General features: G+C 28.4%; 2 protein-coding genes and 1 non-coding gene across 3 annotated transcripts; 2 read left to right on the top strand and 1 right to left on the bottom strand.

Moving 5' to 3' along the window:
* Positions 1 to 626: 626 nt before the first annotated feature.
* PADL01_1241300 (conserved Plasmodium protein, unknown function) lies at positions 627 to 2,168 on the top strand (the record flags this gene model as incomplete). The annotated part of the gene is made up of 2 exons (XM_028683387.1): positions 627 to 711; positions 847 to 2,168. The coding sequence occupies 2 exons, from the start codon at positions 627 to 629 to the stop codon at positions 2,166 to 2,168; spliced, it is 1,407 nt and encodes a 468-aa protein (XP_028539570.1).
* A 931-nt stretch (positions 2,169 to 3,099) lies between these two features.
* On the top strand, positions 3,100 to 3,233 carry PADL01_1241200. Its single transcript, XR_003699374.1, has one exon. It is a non-coding gene; the product is annotated as a Plasmodium RNA of unknown function RUF6-5 (non-coding RNA).
* Positions 3,234 to 4,403: 1,170 nt separating this feature from the next.
* Positions 4,404 to 17,319, bottom strand: PADL01_1241100 (erythrocyte membrane protein 1, PfEMP1, putative; the record flags this gene model as incomplete). Its single annotated transcript, XM_028683386.1, has 2 exons — positions 4,404 to 5,660; positions 7,567 to 17,319. The coding sequence occupies 2 exons, from the start codon at positions 17,317 to 17,319 to the stop codon at positions 4,404 to 4,406; spliced, it is 11,010 nt and encodes a 3,669-aa protein (XP_028539569.1).
* Between the last annotated feature and the right edge of the window lie 354 nt (positions 17,320 to 17,673).

Genomic DNA, 17,673 nt, shown 5'->3' with positions numbered 1-17,673 from the left:
TTATAATATTATTTATGAATAATAAAAAAATACATTTTCTAATATGTGCGGTTAAAATTATAAATATATTATATATATATTTATATAATAATATATATAAATATATATAATATATATATAGTATTATATATTTTATATAATAATTATATGTATGTATTTACATATATTTTTTTTATTTTTAAAAATCACCAACATTTTTGAAAGCATTTTTTTCAAATATTTATAGAAATATTATTTATTAAATAATTATGGAAAAATATTTTATTTATTTAATATTATATATTATACAAGTTAATGTTTATTAGAAATAAAAAAAAAATTAAAAATTATATCATAAAAATGAAATAATAGAGATATATTTATTTAAAAAAAAAAAAAAAAAAAACTTGAATTTATATTTAATATAAATAGAAAAAAATAATTAAATATATAATTGAAAAAATATACTTTTTTTTTTTTTTTTTTTTTTTCATATAATGTTGATAACAAGGTAAAATATTATTAAAATGATGAGAATCATAACAAGTATTCAATAAAATAAATAATATAGATAAAAATAAATATATAAAAATATAAGATTTCTTGATCTTATTATTTTAAAGGATTTAAAAAAAAAAAAGAAAAAAATGTTTAATGATGATCAAAATGCAAATAATTATTTCCCAACTAAATTAGGAATTGATAGACCTGCTATTGATTTTACTTCTTCAGGTATAAAAAAATAAAATAATTTATGCGTTTATCAATTATTTTTTTTTTTTTTCTTATTATATATATCTATCACACTATGTATACATACACATAAATATAAATAAATATATATATGTATGTTTTATTTTTTTTTAGTTTGTAATTTTCTTAAAAATGATGTTTACAAAAGACAATTCGAGCGGAGGCTGTATGTGAATCATCCCATATACTTAAGAAGAATAAAACCATTATTTTGTTATAGTAATATGATAGATAGATATGACGGTGTGATGTCTCATTTGGCTTGTTCTTGTTTAAATAAAAGTAAAGGGATGATTGTAAGTTTAAAATGGTTTAATGATGGTAAAAGATTATTAACAGGTACTCAACTGAGTGAATTATGTATATGGAATGGATTATATTTTAATTTTGAAGATATGAAAAGAATACCTATAGGTGGTGGATCAGTTACGTGTTTAGAATGGTCAAAAAATGATAATTTATTTGCAGGTAATTCATTAGGTCAGATTGTTATATTATCATCTGCATTAAACTTATTAGATAATTATGCTTTCGAAGGATTAACAAAAAATGTCTTAGATATTAGTTTATCTTGTTGTAATACCAAATTAGCTGGATGTGCAGATACTTGTAATCCTATTATATGGGATATAAAAACAAGAAAAGTTATAAAAGATTTAAAATGTAAAAATATTGATACCAATAATATTAGCTGTTTAGCATGGAATCCTATTAATGATATAGTAGCTAGTGGTAATAGAACACATACAATTTCTTTTTGGGATATACGAATGAATAAACCTATCATTTCTTTAAATTCACATAAAGCTAATGTAAATAAAATAAAATGGAATAACAATGGTATATATTTATTAAGTTGTAGTAAGGATAGCTTAATTAAATTATGGGATATTCGAAATTTCAAATTATTATATTCATATAAAAATGATCAAATACAAAATAATAAATTTACAGCTAATTACGAACCTACATATATTGCTTGGAATCCTATACAAAACCATATTTTTTCAAGTGCAGATAATAAAGGAAATATCAAATTCTATAGTACTAATGATAATAAATGTATTCAAACAATTCTATCAGCACATGGTATTGATAATAAAATATCATCTATATCTTTATTGGATTGGAATCCTCTTGGTCATATACTTACATCATTCGGAGATGATAAATTGTTGAAATTCTGGTCAACGTCTAGTACTGGTTCTATCTATTCTAAAGAAATCGATGCAAAATCATTAGTTCAAGTAACTAACAGTGGAACATTTCCAAATTCTAGATATATCAATGATGAATACATGTTAGATGTAAATAGCAATCAGTCTATCTCAGATTCTGATGAAAATGATTACCAACAAAATATACTAAACAATAATTATTACAAAGTGATAGACAAAAAAAAAAAAAAAAAAGTAAAAAAGAAAATTATAAAATGAAAATTTAAGAATATATAAAATATAAAACATATATATATATATATATATATATTACATATATTATATTTTTTTTTTCAAACATTTTTAATAAATATATAAAAATTATAAAATGTATGTTTAATTATTTATTTATTAATTTTAATATTTATTATAATTTTTTTTTAAATATTCATAAATATATTCAAAGGGATTATTGTCCTATATGCATATATTTCTTTCTTTTCCTTTCTTTTATTTTTTTGTTTTGTTTCATTTTTTTCAATAACACAAATTCATATTCGTTTTATGAAAACCATTAAATTGATAACATTACAATATAAAAATTTTTAGTTTTTTTAATTGGCAAATAGATAATGTCATTTCAATCCATGTATAATAATATAAACATTTTATTTGAGTAATATAATCACCATAAATTATATATATATATATATTCCTAATGATATGAAAGGAATACATAAAAATCAACTATTTATTTTACTTTATTCAATAAAATATACATTTTATAAAACTTATATTTATGTATTTTAAGATATAGACTTAATAAAAATGATGTTAATTACACACATCATTTCATAAACAAATTACTTTTTTGAAATTATGAATTTATAAAACATTAAATATATGAAAATATATTTTATAAATAAATATATCATGTTTTTCTTTTTTGGAATATAAATAATTATATATTCAAACTAAAAAAATATTGCATAAAAAAAAAAAAAAATGTTTACCCTTTTATGATAAATTATATACAAATAAATAAATATATAAATACAAAAATATTATTTTTTTTATTTTAAATTAAAAAAAAGATTTATTTTTATACACAAAAATTTATTATTTCGTATCATATATTTATTATATATATATATGTATATATATGCATACATTTCATTTTTAATAATACTTTTATGCTAGTACTATTATTAAGCTGCCCCAGTAGCCCAGTCGTTAGGTATGTAGCTTTCCTTGTGAGAACGTTGGTTCGACTCCGCGTGCCGACAATTTCATAAGAAAAGTTGCAGACCGAGCTACTGAGTTACCCGGAGGGGGGTGGCGCAATTTTTTTTTATAAAAAAATAATATATAAATATTATAATACATTAAATATATTTTTAATTTATATAAATTTATCTTTATATTATTTTATATTTTCTATAATTTATATATATTTCAAAGAAATAAAAGAAAAAATACGAAATTATAATTTTTGTTAAAACACATATGTTATACAAAGCAAATAATTAATTTAATAAAATAAATAGTGATAAAAATTATTGGTTTTTTTTTTTTTTATTTAATAAAATTAAAATATAAATATGTTGATTTGTGTAATACATTAACAAAATATAAACAGTAATTTATTATATTCTGATATATATATATATTTTATAAATCAAGGACAATATAACATTTTATCCATAATAATGTTTTAATAGTAAAAGGTATAAACCTTTATAAAATATATATATATATATAATTACATTTAAGGTGTATTGGAGATGATTGTGTTATTTGCAAAAGGTAGTTAAAAAGCTATCATTCCATATATAAATTTAAATTAATATGAATAAAATTGTACAAACGTAGATATAACATTATGTTATGATATGCTAATAAAATAAACAAAAACATAAAAACAAATGTTAAGAATTCATTATGTTAAGTAAGTTTTTATTTATGTATTAAAAATATGTTAGAATATGATAAAATCTAATATTCGACTACCAGGTAAAACACCAAAATAATAAGAACAGTAATTAAGACAATGTTAAATTATACTTATTATGATAATATATTTTGATACTGTACACATATATAAAAATAAGATTTTAACCGATGTTAATAATTTGTTTTGAGTTCTTATTATAGAAAAAAATATAACATACATTTTTCTACAAATATTATTAGATTAAAATTTCCTTTTTTATAATTTTTTTCTTTTTTATTTTGTACTATATAATATATGTATATGTTTATAATATAATGTATTATAACATAAAATCTATGAATTAATATTATATATATTTATTTCCTATAAAATTAATTTTTTTTTTTTTTTTTTTAATTATGCGGAAAAAAAAAAAAATTGAACATACCAAAAAAAAATATAATAAAAATAAATAAATAAATAAATAAATAAATTGTTGTATATATATATATATATATATATATCATATATTCGATATATTACATTTGGAGATGTTTTCCTCTTAATTTATTATTAATATATTATCTAGACACAATCCTTTTTAAATTCATATAATGGTTTTCATCGTCATCAAAAGAATTATAAAAATTTTCCAAATCGTCCTTGTCACATGGTATATTATTTTTTTCATCCATATGGATATCCATAGATACATTTGTGCGTAAATGCTTTGTTTGAGAACCATTATTTTGCGTTGTAAGTTCATTAGGAGGAATATTTGTTGATCCAAGATGTTCAAGAGATGTTTTATCATTATCTTCATGATTTATTTGTGTGTTTTCATTAATGGTATTATAATTTTCATCATTAATTCTCTTAATATCATCAATAGTTGATGTATAGAATAAATGTTCTTTATTTTCTTTATTCCATTCATCATTCAATTTACCTAATATTTCTTCTTTATTACTCCATTTGTTGCACATATCTCTATGTCTATCTAACCATTTATCAAATAGATGCAGTTGGTTGAGTATAGGATCATCATATATTTGTTTGGCAACATTATTTGATGATGTATTTTTTGGATGTTTTGTCCCAAATAATTCGTTTTCTTTCCGTTTTAGCAACTCATCATATATATCAACATGCTGATCATTGTTTAACGAATCATTAATTAGATCTATACCACCATATATATTTGGTGACACATATTTTGGATTATCTATGATATTATTAGTCCTATTAATATTTTCCGGAATATTCCAATCTATATTATATATAATTTCATTATCATCACTATATAATTTTCGATCTAGGATTTGAGTAATAAAAGGTTTTTCTCGCACAGTATTATCCACAATATCAGGTTGTGTATCTGTAATGTTTCCAGGTAGGTTTTCAGGTATATCCATATTATCACTTTGTAACATGTTCGAGATAAAATCATGTTTTAATTGATTCCATTCCTCATCTATGGGTACATCACTAGGTATATCACTAGGTTTGTCACTATATATGGTATCACTATTTAGTGTGTCACCACTTTTAGTTGGTTTTAGTACTACTTCGATCAAAGTTTTATATTTAGGACTACGTGGTTTATATAAATCTATCTCTTCATATTCGCTTTCGGACGACGAGGTGGTGACATCAGAAGAAGATATATCACGAAGATAATCATCTGGTTCGTCTCCTTCGACATATATGTATGTTTTTCCTTTATAACGACTATAAGGTATGTATCTATTCGTCGATATTTTTGTCGGCATTGCATCATCATTTTGGGGTATCTCAAGGACGCGAAATATATCTGTAGGTCGAGTTGGGGTTTTCTTCTACAAAAAAAATGGATATATAGGTATGTGAATATGTATATGTAGGTGTGGGTTTAGGTCTATATATGTGTGGGTTTGTGTATATATATATATATGTATGTATACATATATATATAGGTAATCTTTTTTTTTTTTTTATTTAATAATCTTTTTTTTCTCATTTTTTATTTTAACTTCATTTTTTTTTATATATTTTTTCTAATAAAATATTTTCTCATTTTGTATTTCAACTGAATTTTTTTTCAATTGTTTTTGAAATGAATTGTTTTTATTTTTTTTTTCCATAAAATTTATCATTTTTTAACTAAATTTTTTTTGTATTTTTATTTAAATGAATTTTATTTTCAATTTTTTTCTGATAAAATGTATCATTTTCTATTTTAACTAAATTTTTTTTGTATTTTTATTTAAATGAATTTTATTTTCAATTTTTTTCTGATAAAATGTATCATTTTCTATTTTAACTAAATTCTTTTTTGTATATTTCTTTTATTTATTTTTTTTTTCATAGAATTTCTTATTTTTTATTTTAACTCAATTTTTTTTTGTATTTTTTTTTTTTTTCTGTTTAAAAAAATTTTCATTTTTATTTTTATTTTGAAATGTGTTAAATTTTTTTTTTCTCTCTTTCTTTTTTTTTCGTTTTTTTTTTTAACAAATATGTTCCTATATATTTCTTTTTTTTTAACAATTTTTTTTATATATATACTTATTATTTCAACAAAATTATTTCTATGTATTCCATTTTTTAACAAAATGTTTTTCTTATATATTTCTTTTTTTTTTATTTGAACAAATGTGTTCGCATATATTCTTTTTTCTTTCAACATGTTTGCTCCTATATATTTCTTTTTTTTCTTAAGAAATATGTTCCTATATATTCTTTTTTATTATTTTTACAAATTTGTTCCTATATTCTTTTTATTTCAACAATTTTTTTTAACTATATATTGCTTTTTTCTTAACAAATTTTTTTGCCTATATATTCCTTTTTTATTTGAACAAATTTGTTCTCATTTATTTATTATTTCAACAAAATTGTTTCCATATATTCTTTTTTATTTCAACAAATTTTTTTTATCTATATATTTCTTTTTTTATTTATTTCAACAAATTTGTTCCTATATATTCTTTTTTTTTCATTTGAATAATTTTTTTTTTTATCTATATATTTCTTTTTTCTAATTTAACAAATTTATTTCTATATTTTTTTTTTTTTTTTTTTTTTGTATTTTTAGAACTATATTTATATATATATATTTTTTTAACAAATTTGTTTCTATATGTTCTTTTTTTTCTATTTGAACAAATTTTTTTATATAGATATTTCTTTTTTCCTATTTGAACAAATTGTTTTTGCCTATATTCCTTTTTTTTTTTAATCATTTTCTCATAAAATTTCTCATTTATTATTTTAACTGATTTTTGTTTTTTTATATTCCTTTTTTTCATTACATTTCTCATTTTTTTTTCTTAATGAATTTATTTTAATTTTTTTTTTTTTTAAATTTATATTTTTATTTATATTTTGAAATGTATGAAATTTTTTTATCTCTTTTTTATTTTTTATTTTTTCTTTCAACAAATATATTTCTACATACTTCTATATTTTTACAAATTTATTTCTATGTACTTATTATTTCAATAAATTTATTCCCATATATACTTTATAATTCAACAAATTATTTTTCTATATACCATTTTTCTTTTTTTCTTTTTCAATATAAATACATAGAAACACATAAAATATCCACACATACACCACATACAAAAACACACACATACATATATATAAATACGTATATACATATACCACACATACAAACACATATAACACATATAACACATATAACACATATAACACATATAACACATATATATATATATATATATATATATATATTACCTTCAGGAAAAGAAACGCCAGCGAACTTAATGCCAAAGCAATTCCAAGGGGGACAATCGATAAGGACACGGTTGTTGGAGATATTCCAGGGTGTGATGGGTTTGCTACTGGTGTTTGAGATTTGGTTGTTCCTCTAGGTCCAGGGGGTGGTATTTGTGGTGTTGATCCGGATCCTCCTTTTCCTGCTGCTCCATTTGATCCTTGTCCATGTCCTGCTCCAGGTTGTACTGCTGGGTCCTGCGGCGGTGCTAAGGGTGAGTGTGATGGGTTATTCTGTGACGCTCCAGTACCATTAGAGTGATTAATGAACTCGTTAATTTTATCGTAAAGTTTTGTTCCAGCTCCTATTCCAGTTCCTATTCCCATTACTGCAGTAGGAACTATATAATAAGATCCTTTAGAAATAATATCTTTACCAACATCATAAGCTGTTTTTGCAATTTTTGTACCCTCTCCACCAAGAGTGAAAATATTGTAAAATAATCTTTTAATAGGATCAAAAGTATCAATTTGAGCTCTATGAAATAATGTAGATATATCGTTGTTTCCTTGTGTAATTCTCTTATATTCTTCTTCCAAAACATTATAGTTACAAATACATTCGTTACATTTTTTTTTTACATATTCTTCAGCATCTTTTTCAGTATAAAATGATGTAGTAGGAGAGGAAGAACCTTGCGCACCTTTTGCTGTTTCTTCATTTGTTTTATTTTTTTTGTATTTTTCTTTTAAAATTTTCCAATTATTATAGTTATTATGGTACCAAGTTTTGTATGTATTTAACGCCATTTTGCATTGTTCATCAGGAACGTTATCAATAGAAGAATCTTTTGTATAATTTATATCATATTTACACTTTTCTCGTGTCTCCTTTGCCATAGTTAATGTTTCAGAACAATATTTTCTTGCCCATTCTTCTAACCAGCGTAAAAACTGAGGTGTTTTATCAATTGTATCATAATCGTTACAATGTTGGTCTTTATCATCTCCATTATATTGACATAACATAACATGCCATACATGTTTTTTATTTGTTTCCCACCAATTTGTTCTTTCAAATTTTGTTGCTGTTGCTGTTGATGCTAAAGGAGTACCACCAGTAGTAGTACTTTGTGATTGTAATTTGTTAATTGCGGTATTTATTTTATTTTTTGTATCATCGATGTTATTTTCCATATCATCTCCTTTTATAAGATTTCCATAATCCCCAAAACTATATTTCATTGCTTGCAAAGCCAAATTATTATCATCTTTATAATATTCCATTAAATGTTTTGCTTCAGTAGCAGCAGAATCTAATAAATGTTTTTTGAATTTTTCGGGTGTCAAATCTTTTAATTTACGACTAGGTATTCTTGGAAAACATATATTTTTCCTTCTTGCAGGAACTTGTACACCAAAATTTGGATCATTTTTATCTGTAGTTAAAACAGTCCACTTTTCCAATGAATCATAATTTGTTTTTTTCGGATAGCATCTAGGACCTCTACTAATACCATAATTCTTACAATTTGATGGATCTTTATGAGGACATTCATCCAAATGTGCAAATTGATCTGTAGGAGTTTTGGGTTTGCCAGCAGGATCTTGATTACTATTACCACCTTGTGCCCCACCAGTTCCACCAGGTTGTCCACTACTATCAGGTTGACCTCCAGGTTTTTTACCACCAGGACCAGTAGTACCACTATCAGGACCAGGGTTTCCACCAGGAACAACACTACCACCATTTGGACCAGTTTGAGAACCACCAGATGATGGGTTTTGTGGTGATGGTGTTGTTCCTTGGTCCGGGTTTTGTTTAGGTTTTTGTGGATCAGTAGGGTTTTTTTTCGGGTCCACTGCATCTGGTCCCCCACTAGGTTGTGGCCCATGTGGCCCCGGTGGCTGTTTCGGATCCACTGTATCTCGTCCCCCACTAGGTGGTGTAGGTCCCGGCCCCACTTTATCCGCACACCCACATTTTTCTTTGTAGTCACTTTTTGTAACATCATCTAGGGATTTAGGCATATTTTTAACACTATTTTGTGGTTGTGTGGACGAGGGTTTGTCCATACATGAACAATTTCCACTATTTAGACCAGGAGTACCACTATTTGAACAACTTTTTTTTAACGATTTGTCTAAATATTCATAAGCATGGGTTGAATCTTTTACTCCATCAACTTTCTTATATGTGTCTTGTGTCTTAAGTTCATCATATTTTATTTTTTGTTTATCATATTGTTTTTTCCATTTGTCAATAAATTCTTGATATACTTTACACGCATCCTGACATTGTTGTTTTTTAGTGTCATCACCACTACCACATGTATAGTCCTTACACCCCTCCTGTAATTTCCCCAACTCCACGTGGTGTTTTTTACAAAAGTCCTCCCCCCATTCGGCAAACCATCTCAAAAACTGCAGGTTTTTGCCACTATCACGAGAGGTGCCGAGGGGATAGTCGGTATCACTAGGGGGATTTGTGTCACCACAATTTTGTAGGTCGTTTTGACTAGGTGTTCCAGTTTGTCCTTCATCTCTACTTTTTTTATAACCACATTGCATAGCTTTCCAAACACATTGTTGGTTTTGTGTCCACCAGGATACACGTTCTTTACTACCAGGTTTGCCAGGTTCACCACTATTTGTTTGTCCACCACCATTTTTTTCAAATATGTCTTTCAAATTTTTTCCTGTTTCAGTTTTATCTGGTTCTAACATATCAGTTCCTATAATAATATCTCTTAAATCAAGAAAACTATATTTTAAAGCATTACAAGGACTAACATCATAAGAATATTTTTTTAATTCTTGTTCATTTTTTTCGTCTTCTTTTTCTTTCTTTTTTTTATAATATTCTCCTAGATTATATCCTTCTGTTGCAGCATCTTTCAACAATTGTTCTCGCAATTGTTGTTTGTTTGTCACATTAGTTTTATTATCCAGATCTTTAAAACATATTCTTTGTCTTCTAGGTGGTACATATACATTTTGAGGTACAGGTTCCTTTGTAGATGAGCTGTTGCTCAAATAGTTATAATTGTCCCCTGTGTTCTGCCATTCAAAGTTCTTGTTATATGTGACCAGGCTGTTTAGACCACAACAATTATTTTTCCCCGATATCTCCCCATAATCCTTGTCCTCATCTATGTATTTCTTGCACCCACAATATACATCCGCATCATAATACGACGGCGGTGACGACTGTGTTGGTGTTTGTTCTAGCAATTGGATATTTTCTTCTACTTTGTTACCACTTTTTGATTGATCACCACATGTAACAGTCAATTTATCTTTCAAATATTCTTTGGAATTTTCTTTATCATAATCGCTAGGGCTTCCACTTTTTTGTTCACCATAGTATTTACTTTGTTTTTCCCAGTGTCCTTTTCTCTCTTTCATAAATGTTTCGTACTCTTTACATTTACCATCACATGTGTCATCACATTTGATATCCTTACCACCTGGTGGTTTACACTTATCTTTCACCTCCTGTAATTTTATGTGTTTTTTGTGACAGTAATCGTCGTACCATTCGGTCAACCAACGTAGAAATTGGGGTCGTCGAACAAACGTGGTGAGTGTGGTGGTTTTACCATCAAATGTGACGTCACTATAGCCATTTTTGTTGGATTTGTCGTTGAGTTTTTGTCGAAGAGCATCATCCATACCTTTTGATGCTTCATTATAACTTAAAGAACATAACATCGCATTCCATACTTCTTCTTGAATTGTTTCCCACCAGGCGTCAGGTATGATTTTTGGTGTACTTTGACCATTTTTAAAAATATTATCTATTTTTGTTCTTGCCTTCTGCACATCACCTGACGTTGTTTTACCTATATCTTTATCCAAAATTAAATCTTTGAAATCGCTAAAGGTATAGAACATTTGACGTTTAAACTCTTCAGGAATTATTCCTTGTTCTAATTGCTTTTGTGGCTCTGGGTCAGGTTTGGGGTTTTCTTGTTCTTTATCCTTTTTGTATTTTTCCCATAACAAATATGTTTCCAGTGAAGCACATTTGATAAGTTCTTCTTTCAATTTATTTGTATCGTCGCTGTTTTCCAGTTGTGTTAAATACTTTATGCACATTTTTTGTCTTCTAGGGGGCATACATGCTCCATCATTACCAGTTTTAAAATCATTTGCTCTACAATTCCATTCTACGTTCTCTTTTGAATTGCAAAATTTCTTGCCATTCTTCATTTGTTCTGTTGACTTATCATTTTCTTTAATATATTCTTGAATTTTGCAATGTGATGACTGTGTCCCCTGTGGTGTTTTCGTCCCACCCGATCCGCCCCGATCGCGGTTGTCCGTACTTCCTGGGTCAGTAAAACCAGGATGACTAGGATTATGATTAGGACTAGATGGATTAAGACTACGACCAGCTCCAATTGTACCGTCAGGAGCAGTAGTACTATCTTTACCAGGTTTCGTTGTTGTCACAGGGTTCTCACACGTACATTTATCTCCAATTTCTTCAGGAGGATAATCCAAGGATTGGGGCATACCTTTATTCGACTTCGACTCTTCTTTGATACAATTACCATGTAGACCAAGAATTTCCAGTTGTTGATCTAAAAATTTATGCGCAAGGTTTTTGTCGTCGTCCACAACATCCTTATATTTACTTGATTTTTCTCTATCGAATTTTTCTTTTTGACTAGTATAATGCGTTTTCCACTTGTCAATAAAATTTGTATATGTTGTACATTGCTCATGACATTGTTTGCAATCTTCACCACTTTTATTACATGTTCCTTTACCACTAGTACTATCAACACTACATTTCTGACATTTTTCACGCAATTTATTTAATTGCTCTGTGTATTTTCTGCAAAACTCTTCTGTCCATTCAGTGAACCAACGCAAAAATTGGGGTGTCATATTAATGTACTCAAGATAGAAACCTATTGGGATAGTGGAATCTTTAACTTGGAAGTTGTCATATTTGTAGTTATTAGCAAGTGCTTTTTGCACCTCCTTTTGCTTGCTCTTTTCACTCGTACCATGTGATAGACCACACACCATCCCTTCCCACACATCTTTTTTAATAGTTTCCCACCACTCTTCAGGTGTTTGCTTATTAGGTGGGCCACTCAATATCTTTGTAACCTTACCATTTATATCTTTACCACCATCATCACCTATATCGTTTCCTAATATTAAATCTTTAAAATCTCCATATGTGAATAACATGATATGTTTAAAATCTTCAGGGATAGTTCCTTTCTTTAATTCCTCATCGGGATCTATATCTCCATTTTTTTTTTCTTTTTCTTTATCTTTTTTGTATTTATCCCAAGCAAAAAACGTTTCTACTGCTGCACATTTGATTAATGCTTCTCTCAATTTATCTTTACTGTCATTGTTTTCCAGTTTTATTAATTTCTTTATACATAGTTTTTGTCTTCGTGGAGGCATACAGGGTCCTTCTGTTTTTTCTTTAAACTTATCTTTATTGCAATCCCATTCAGGATAACCTCCATTTGGATTTTTATTTGGATTATATTTATGATTACATTCTTCTATTGGAGTCCTTCCATTCATATTCCAATTTATTGTACCAACTATTTCACAGGCGTCTTTCTGTTGTGGTGTCGTCGCTGTCGCCTCTTTGGGTGTTGGTGCGGATTTCGGTGGTGTCTGTGGTTCTCCCGGTTCCGATCGTCCAGGTGGTTCAGGTCCTTGTGGTGGATCAGTTCCTCCAGGTGTTGTCGTATCCGGTTTCTTCGGCGGATTCGTCTGCTTATCCTTGCATTCATTTATATAATCCTTTGGATGTTCTTGAAAAACGCTATCCTTACTACCACCACCACTTGTGTCTTCCTCAAATTTTTTTTGCGACGTATCATTGCAATAGATACTTCCTCCCATCGATGTGACATAGTCAGAGAGATTATCATAATCGTTTTTATCGGTATTTGCACCAGTGCAATGGGTACTACTGTTTTTGTCCTTTACTTTTTGTAGAAATTCTTCATGTTGTTTTTTAATCTCGTCACTAGTAGGAGTTCCACCACTGTTTAATTGGTTGTATTGAGTTTTTTGATATTCCCATTGTTTTTTCCATCCTGTAACATGATCCTTATAGACCCTGCACATACTTGAACAAAAAGTACATGCTGTGGTTTTTGATTCTGTGTCCTTTCCTTTGCTTTTGGTTCCAGCTCTTTGACACGCTTTACAATTAAACATCAACCACCAATAGTTACGTTCGAGTTGTTTGCAGTAACTTTCGGCCCATTCGGTCATCCAGCGAAGACGTTGTGGTATGTAGTCGTCCGGTGGGACATACAGTGGAATTTTGGCACCTCCACATTTTGGTCCTTCCCATGTTTTTGTACCATCACTAGTTGAAGGTATATATAGATCGGCGCCCGCTGGAGCTTCACATGTCATAGCTTTCCATATTTGGTCGCGGTTAGCAGTCCACCAATCAGAACGCAATCGTGTAAGATCGGTGTCACTATCATACTTGCCGTCTCCATTTTGGTCTTTTATTTTTTTAAATATAGCTGTCAAATGTTTTTGCAAATTTTCGTTACCCTGTTCTCCAGTCCATATATCTCTACCTCGTATAATATCTCCTAAATCGGCAAAACTGTATTTCATAGCATTACATATACCTGATTTATCACCTTTGCTAAGATGTTTATGTACTATATCTTGGCCTTCATATTTCGCTGTCACCAACATGTCCCCCAAAAACGAGTCATTAACATTAGTGTTATTTATAAATTCGGGAAATTCATTTTTTCTAGCTAAATTCTCTAAATTCGAAGTACACATATCTAATCTTCTTGGAGGAAATAATACTTCTTTGTGGTTTTCATCTACTTCTCCGTCTTTCGTTGCCCATGGTTTCCCTATGACAAATCTGTCTTTTATATCCTCACCTTTACCTGTACATGGACCTTTATGTTTTTCAGGTTCATTATTAGAACTAGGATCATATTGGCGAAAATCATTCGTATATTCCATAGTTATTTCACATATGTTTCCACCCAAATATTTTCCGGTCTTGTTATTTTTAAATGTCGCGTTCTCTATTTTTCCTTTCAATTTATTACCACCACGATCTTGCAATTGTTTCTGTGCCTCATACAGTTTGGTATTTGCCGCATCAAGAATTTTGTTTCCCGTACATGGAGGTTTTGGTATTGCAGGTTTTTGTGGTGGTGGCGGTGTACAAGTACACTTCTTTCTATAATCATCACTTGGATATTCATCCAACGATTTAGGCATATCACTAGTGGGTGACGACTTCTGTTCCATACAATCACATTTTCCAGTATTATCACCAGTTTTATTTGTACATTTCATATTTTTTAATTTTTTGCTTAAATAATCTCGAGCATCTTTTGATGTTTTCACGTCGTTATCAGCACTTGTATATTCAGATTTAACTTTATCTGTCTTGAATTTATCCTTTTGTTTAGTATAATATCCTTTCCATTCTTGAATAAATTTTTCATATAATTTACATTGTTCTTTGCACTGCTTACATTTATTTTCATCCTTACATGTTTCTGTTCCACCAGAACTACTATCATTAACAACATTACACGTTGTACACGCATCCTTCACCTTGTGGTACTCCTCTTTTTGTTTCCTACAAAAGTCTTCCCCCCATTCGGTCATCCAGCGCAAAAATTGGGGTCTCTCAACAAATTTGGACAACGGGGTGCCACTAGTGGTGGTACTATCACCAAATTTCACACTACCGTATTGATAGTCTTGTTTATTGGTAAGTGTTTGGCGTTCTGTCTCATCGTCCTTGCTAATATGATGCGATAAACCACAAACCATTCCTTGCCAAATATCTGGGGCATTTTGTTTCCACCAATTTGTACGTTTTGTCTTATCAGGATCTTTACTTCCATTTTTTAAAGCAGTAGTTATATTATGTCTTGCTGTTTTCACATGATCATTCTTCCCTGCATCCTTTGTTGATATATCTTCATCCAAACATAAATCTCTTAAATCTCCAAAAGTATACATCATAGAACGTAAAAAATCAGGAGGAATTGTTCCTTTGTTTTTTAATTCGGTATCTACATCTCTACCTTTTCCATCACCGTTGTCTTTATAATATTGCCAGTGAACAAAAGTTTCTGCTGAAGCTGTTTTTATAAATGCTTCTTTCAATTCTTTTTCACCACAATTAGTCAATTCTTTCAAATAATGTACACATAGTTTTTGTCTCCTACCAGACATACAAGCTCCATCATGAGTCGAATCAATGGTGTCTGTATCGCATTTCCATCCAGGATAAGGTGGAGGGTTTGATTTTGTTGAATCATATTTTAGATTACAACCATCTATTGCACTTTTCCCATCCTGACCCTCCAAAAGTGTTTCCACTGTATCGCAGGGCGTAGTCTTATCGCAACTACATGCTTTCTGATAATCTTTAGGTGTCTCTTGAAATATGTGCGCCGGGTCACTTTGTTCACTTTCTTTGTATTTATTCTGTTGAGCGTCTACGCAATACCTATATCCTCCCAATGAATCGATAAAATCTTCAGAATTTTTATAATTTTCACTACTGGTGCCACCCTTTCCTTTCAATTTTGGTAAAAATTCTTTAAGTTTTTCTTTAATTGGATCATTATCAGTGGTATTAGTAGTTGTTTTATTGTATAATTCGTTGTATTTTTGTTTTTGTTTATCCCAATCACTTTTCCATTTTTTAACGTTTTCAGTATATACGTTACAATTACCTATACACTGTGTACATGTGGGTTGTCCTTTTTTACATTGACGATTTGTTGTATGATTTTTACATACGTTACACTTTTCCTTCACGGAGTTATAATCCGCTTTTAGTTGTTTACAGTAGCTTTCGGACCATTCCGTTAACCAACGGAAAAGTTGAGGTATGTAGTCGTCTGGTGGTGGGTCACTCGGTCCGCATTTAGCACTTGAAAAATTCGTTCTACCACCAGATCTATATTTGAATAAAGTAGCTTGTTGTGGTGCTTCACATGTCATAGCTTTCCATATTTCTGATCGATTTGCTTCCCACCAATCTTCCCTTAATTGTTTAAAAGGGGGTGTGGTTTTGTCGTTATCATTATTATATTTATTATTGTCTTTAACTTTGTCTTTAATTTTTTTAAATATTTCTTTCAAATTATTTTGTAGTCTTGCCTGTTCCTCGTTTTTCTCCCATATATCTGTTCCTCTAATAATATCACCCAAATCTGCAAAACTGTATTTCATAGCAGTACAAATTGATGAATGATCATTACCAAGTTTATTTTTTATATATTCTCCTTCGTATTTTGCTGCTAACAATACATCTCCCAAAAACGAGTCATTTACCTTGGTAACATCACTAAGTGGACCACTATTCGTTTCCAAATTCTCTAAGTTTGAGGTACACATATGGCGACGTCTAAGAGATAATAAAACATCTTTGTATTTTTCATTTACTTCTTTGTCCTTCGGTTCCCATTGAGTTCCTATGACAAATCTTGTATTCGTACCTGTACCTCCACCTTTTCCCGTACATGGACCCTGATGTTTATTAGGATCATAACCAGGATTAGCACTATATGTACGTTTATCATTAGTATGTGTTTCTTTCTTAAGGTTACAAATATCGTTATTAAGTTCACTTCCACTAACTTTATTTTTAAACTCCGCATTGGATATATTGCCTTTCAAATTACTTCCAATACCCAATTGAGATTGTGCAGCCTGTTGCAACTCTTGTGCTATTTTATGTACGGACTTACCTGTTGATGTTGCCATTTTCGTTACATGTGGTATTACAATATTTATTATTTGTTCGTTCAATTGCCATTTTAATAACAATATATATATATATATATATATATATATTGGCGCTATTTGAATAATTTTAAAATACTTTTTATAGAATATAAATTTATCATCTCCACATCTATTCATATACCTTTCAATTTATCTCCTACATTTGAAATATATTAAATATTTGATTTTTTTTGAACGGTTTTTTTTGTTGATATTTGCCATTTTCAGATATACATGAATAAATATATATAAATGTATATTATGTTATATAATTATATATATATATATATAACATAAACTTATACAATTGTTCACAATACATAAAATATATTT

Source organism: Plasmodium sp. gorilla clade G2 (assembly GCF_900097015.1).
Source record: "Plasmodium sp. gorilla clade G2 genome assembly, chromosome: 12".
NCBI lineage: Eukaryota > Apicomplexa > Aconoidasida > Haemosporida > Plasmodiidae > Plasmodium > Plasmodium adleri (nom. inval.).
The sequence above is the reverse complement of the archived record's forward strand: the minus strand, read 5'-3'. Positions and strand labels throughout refer to the sequence as shown.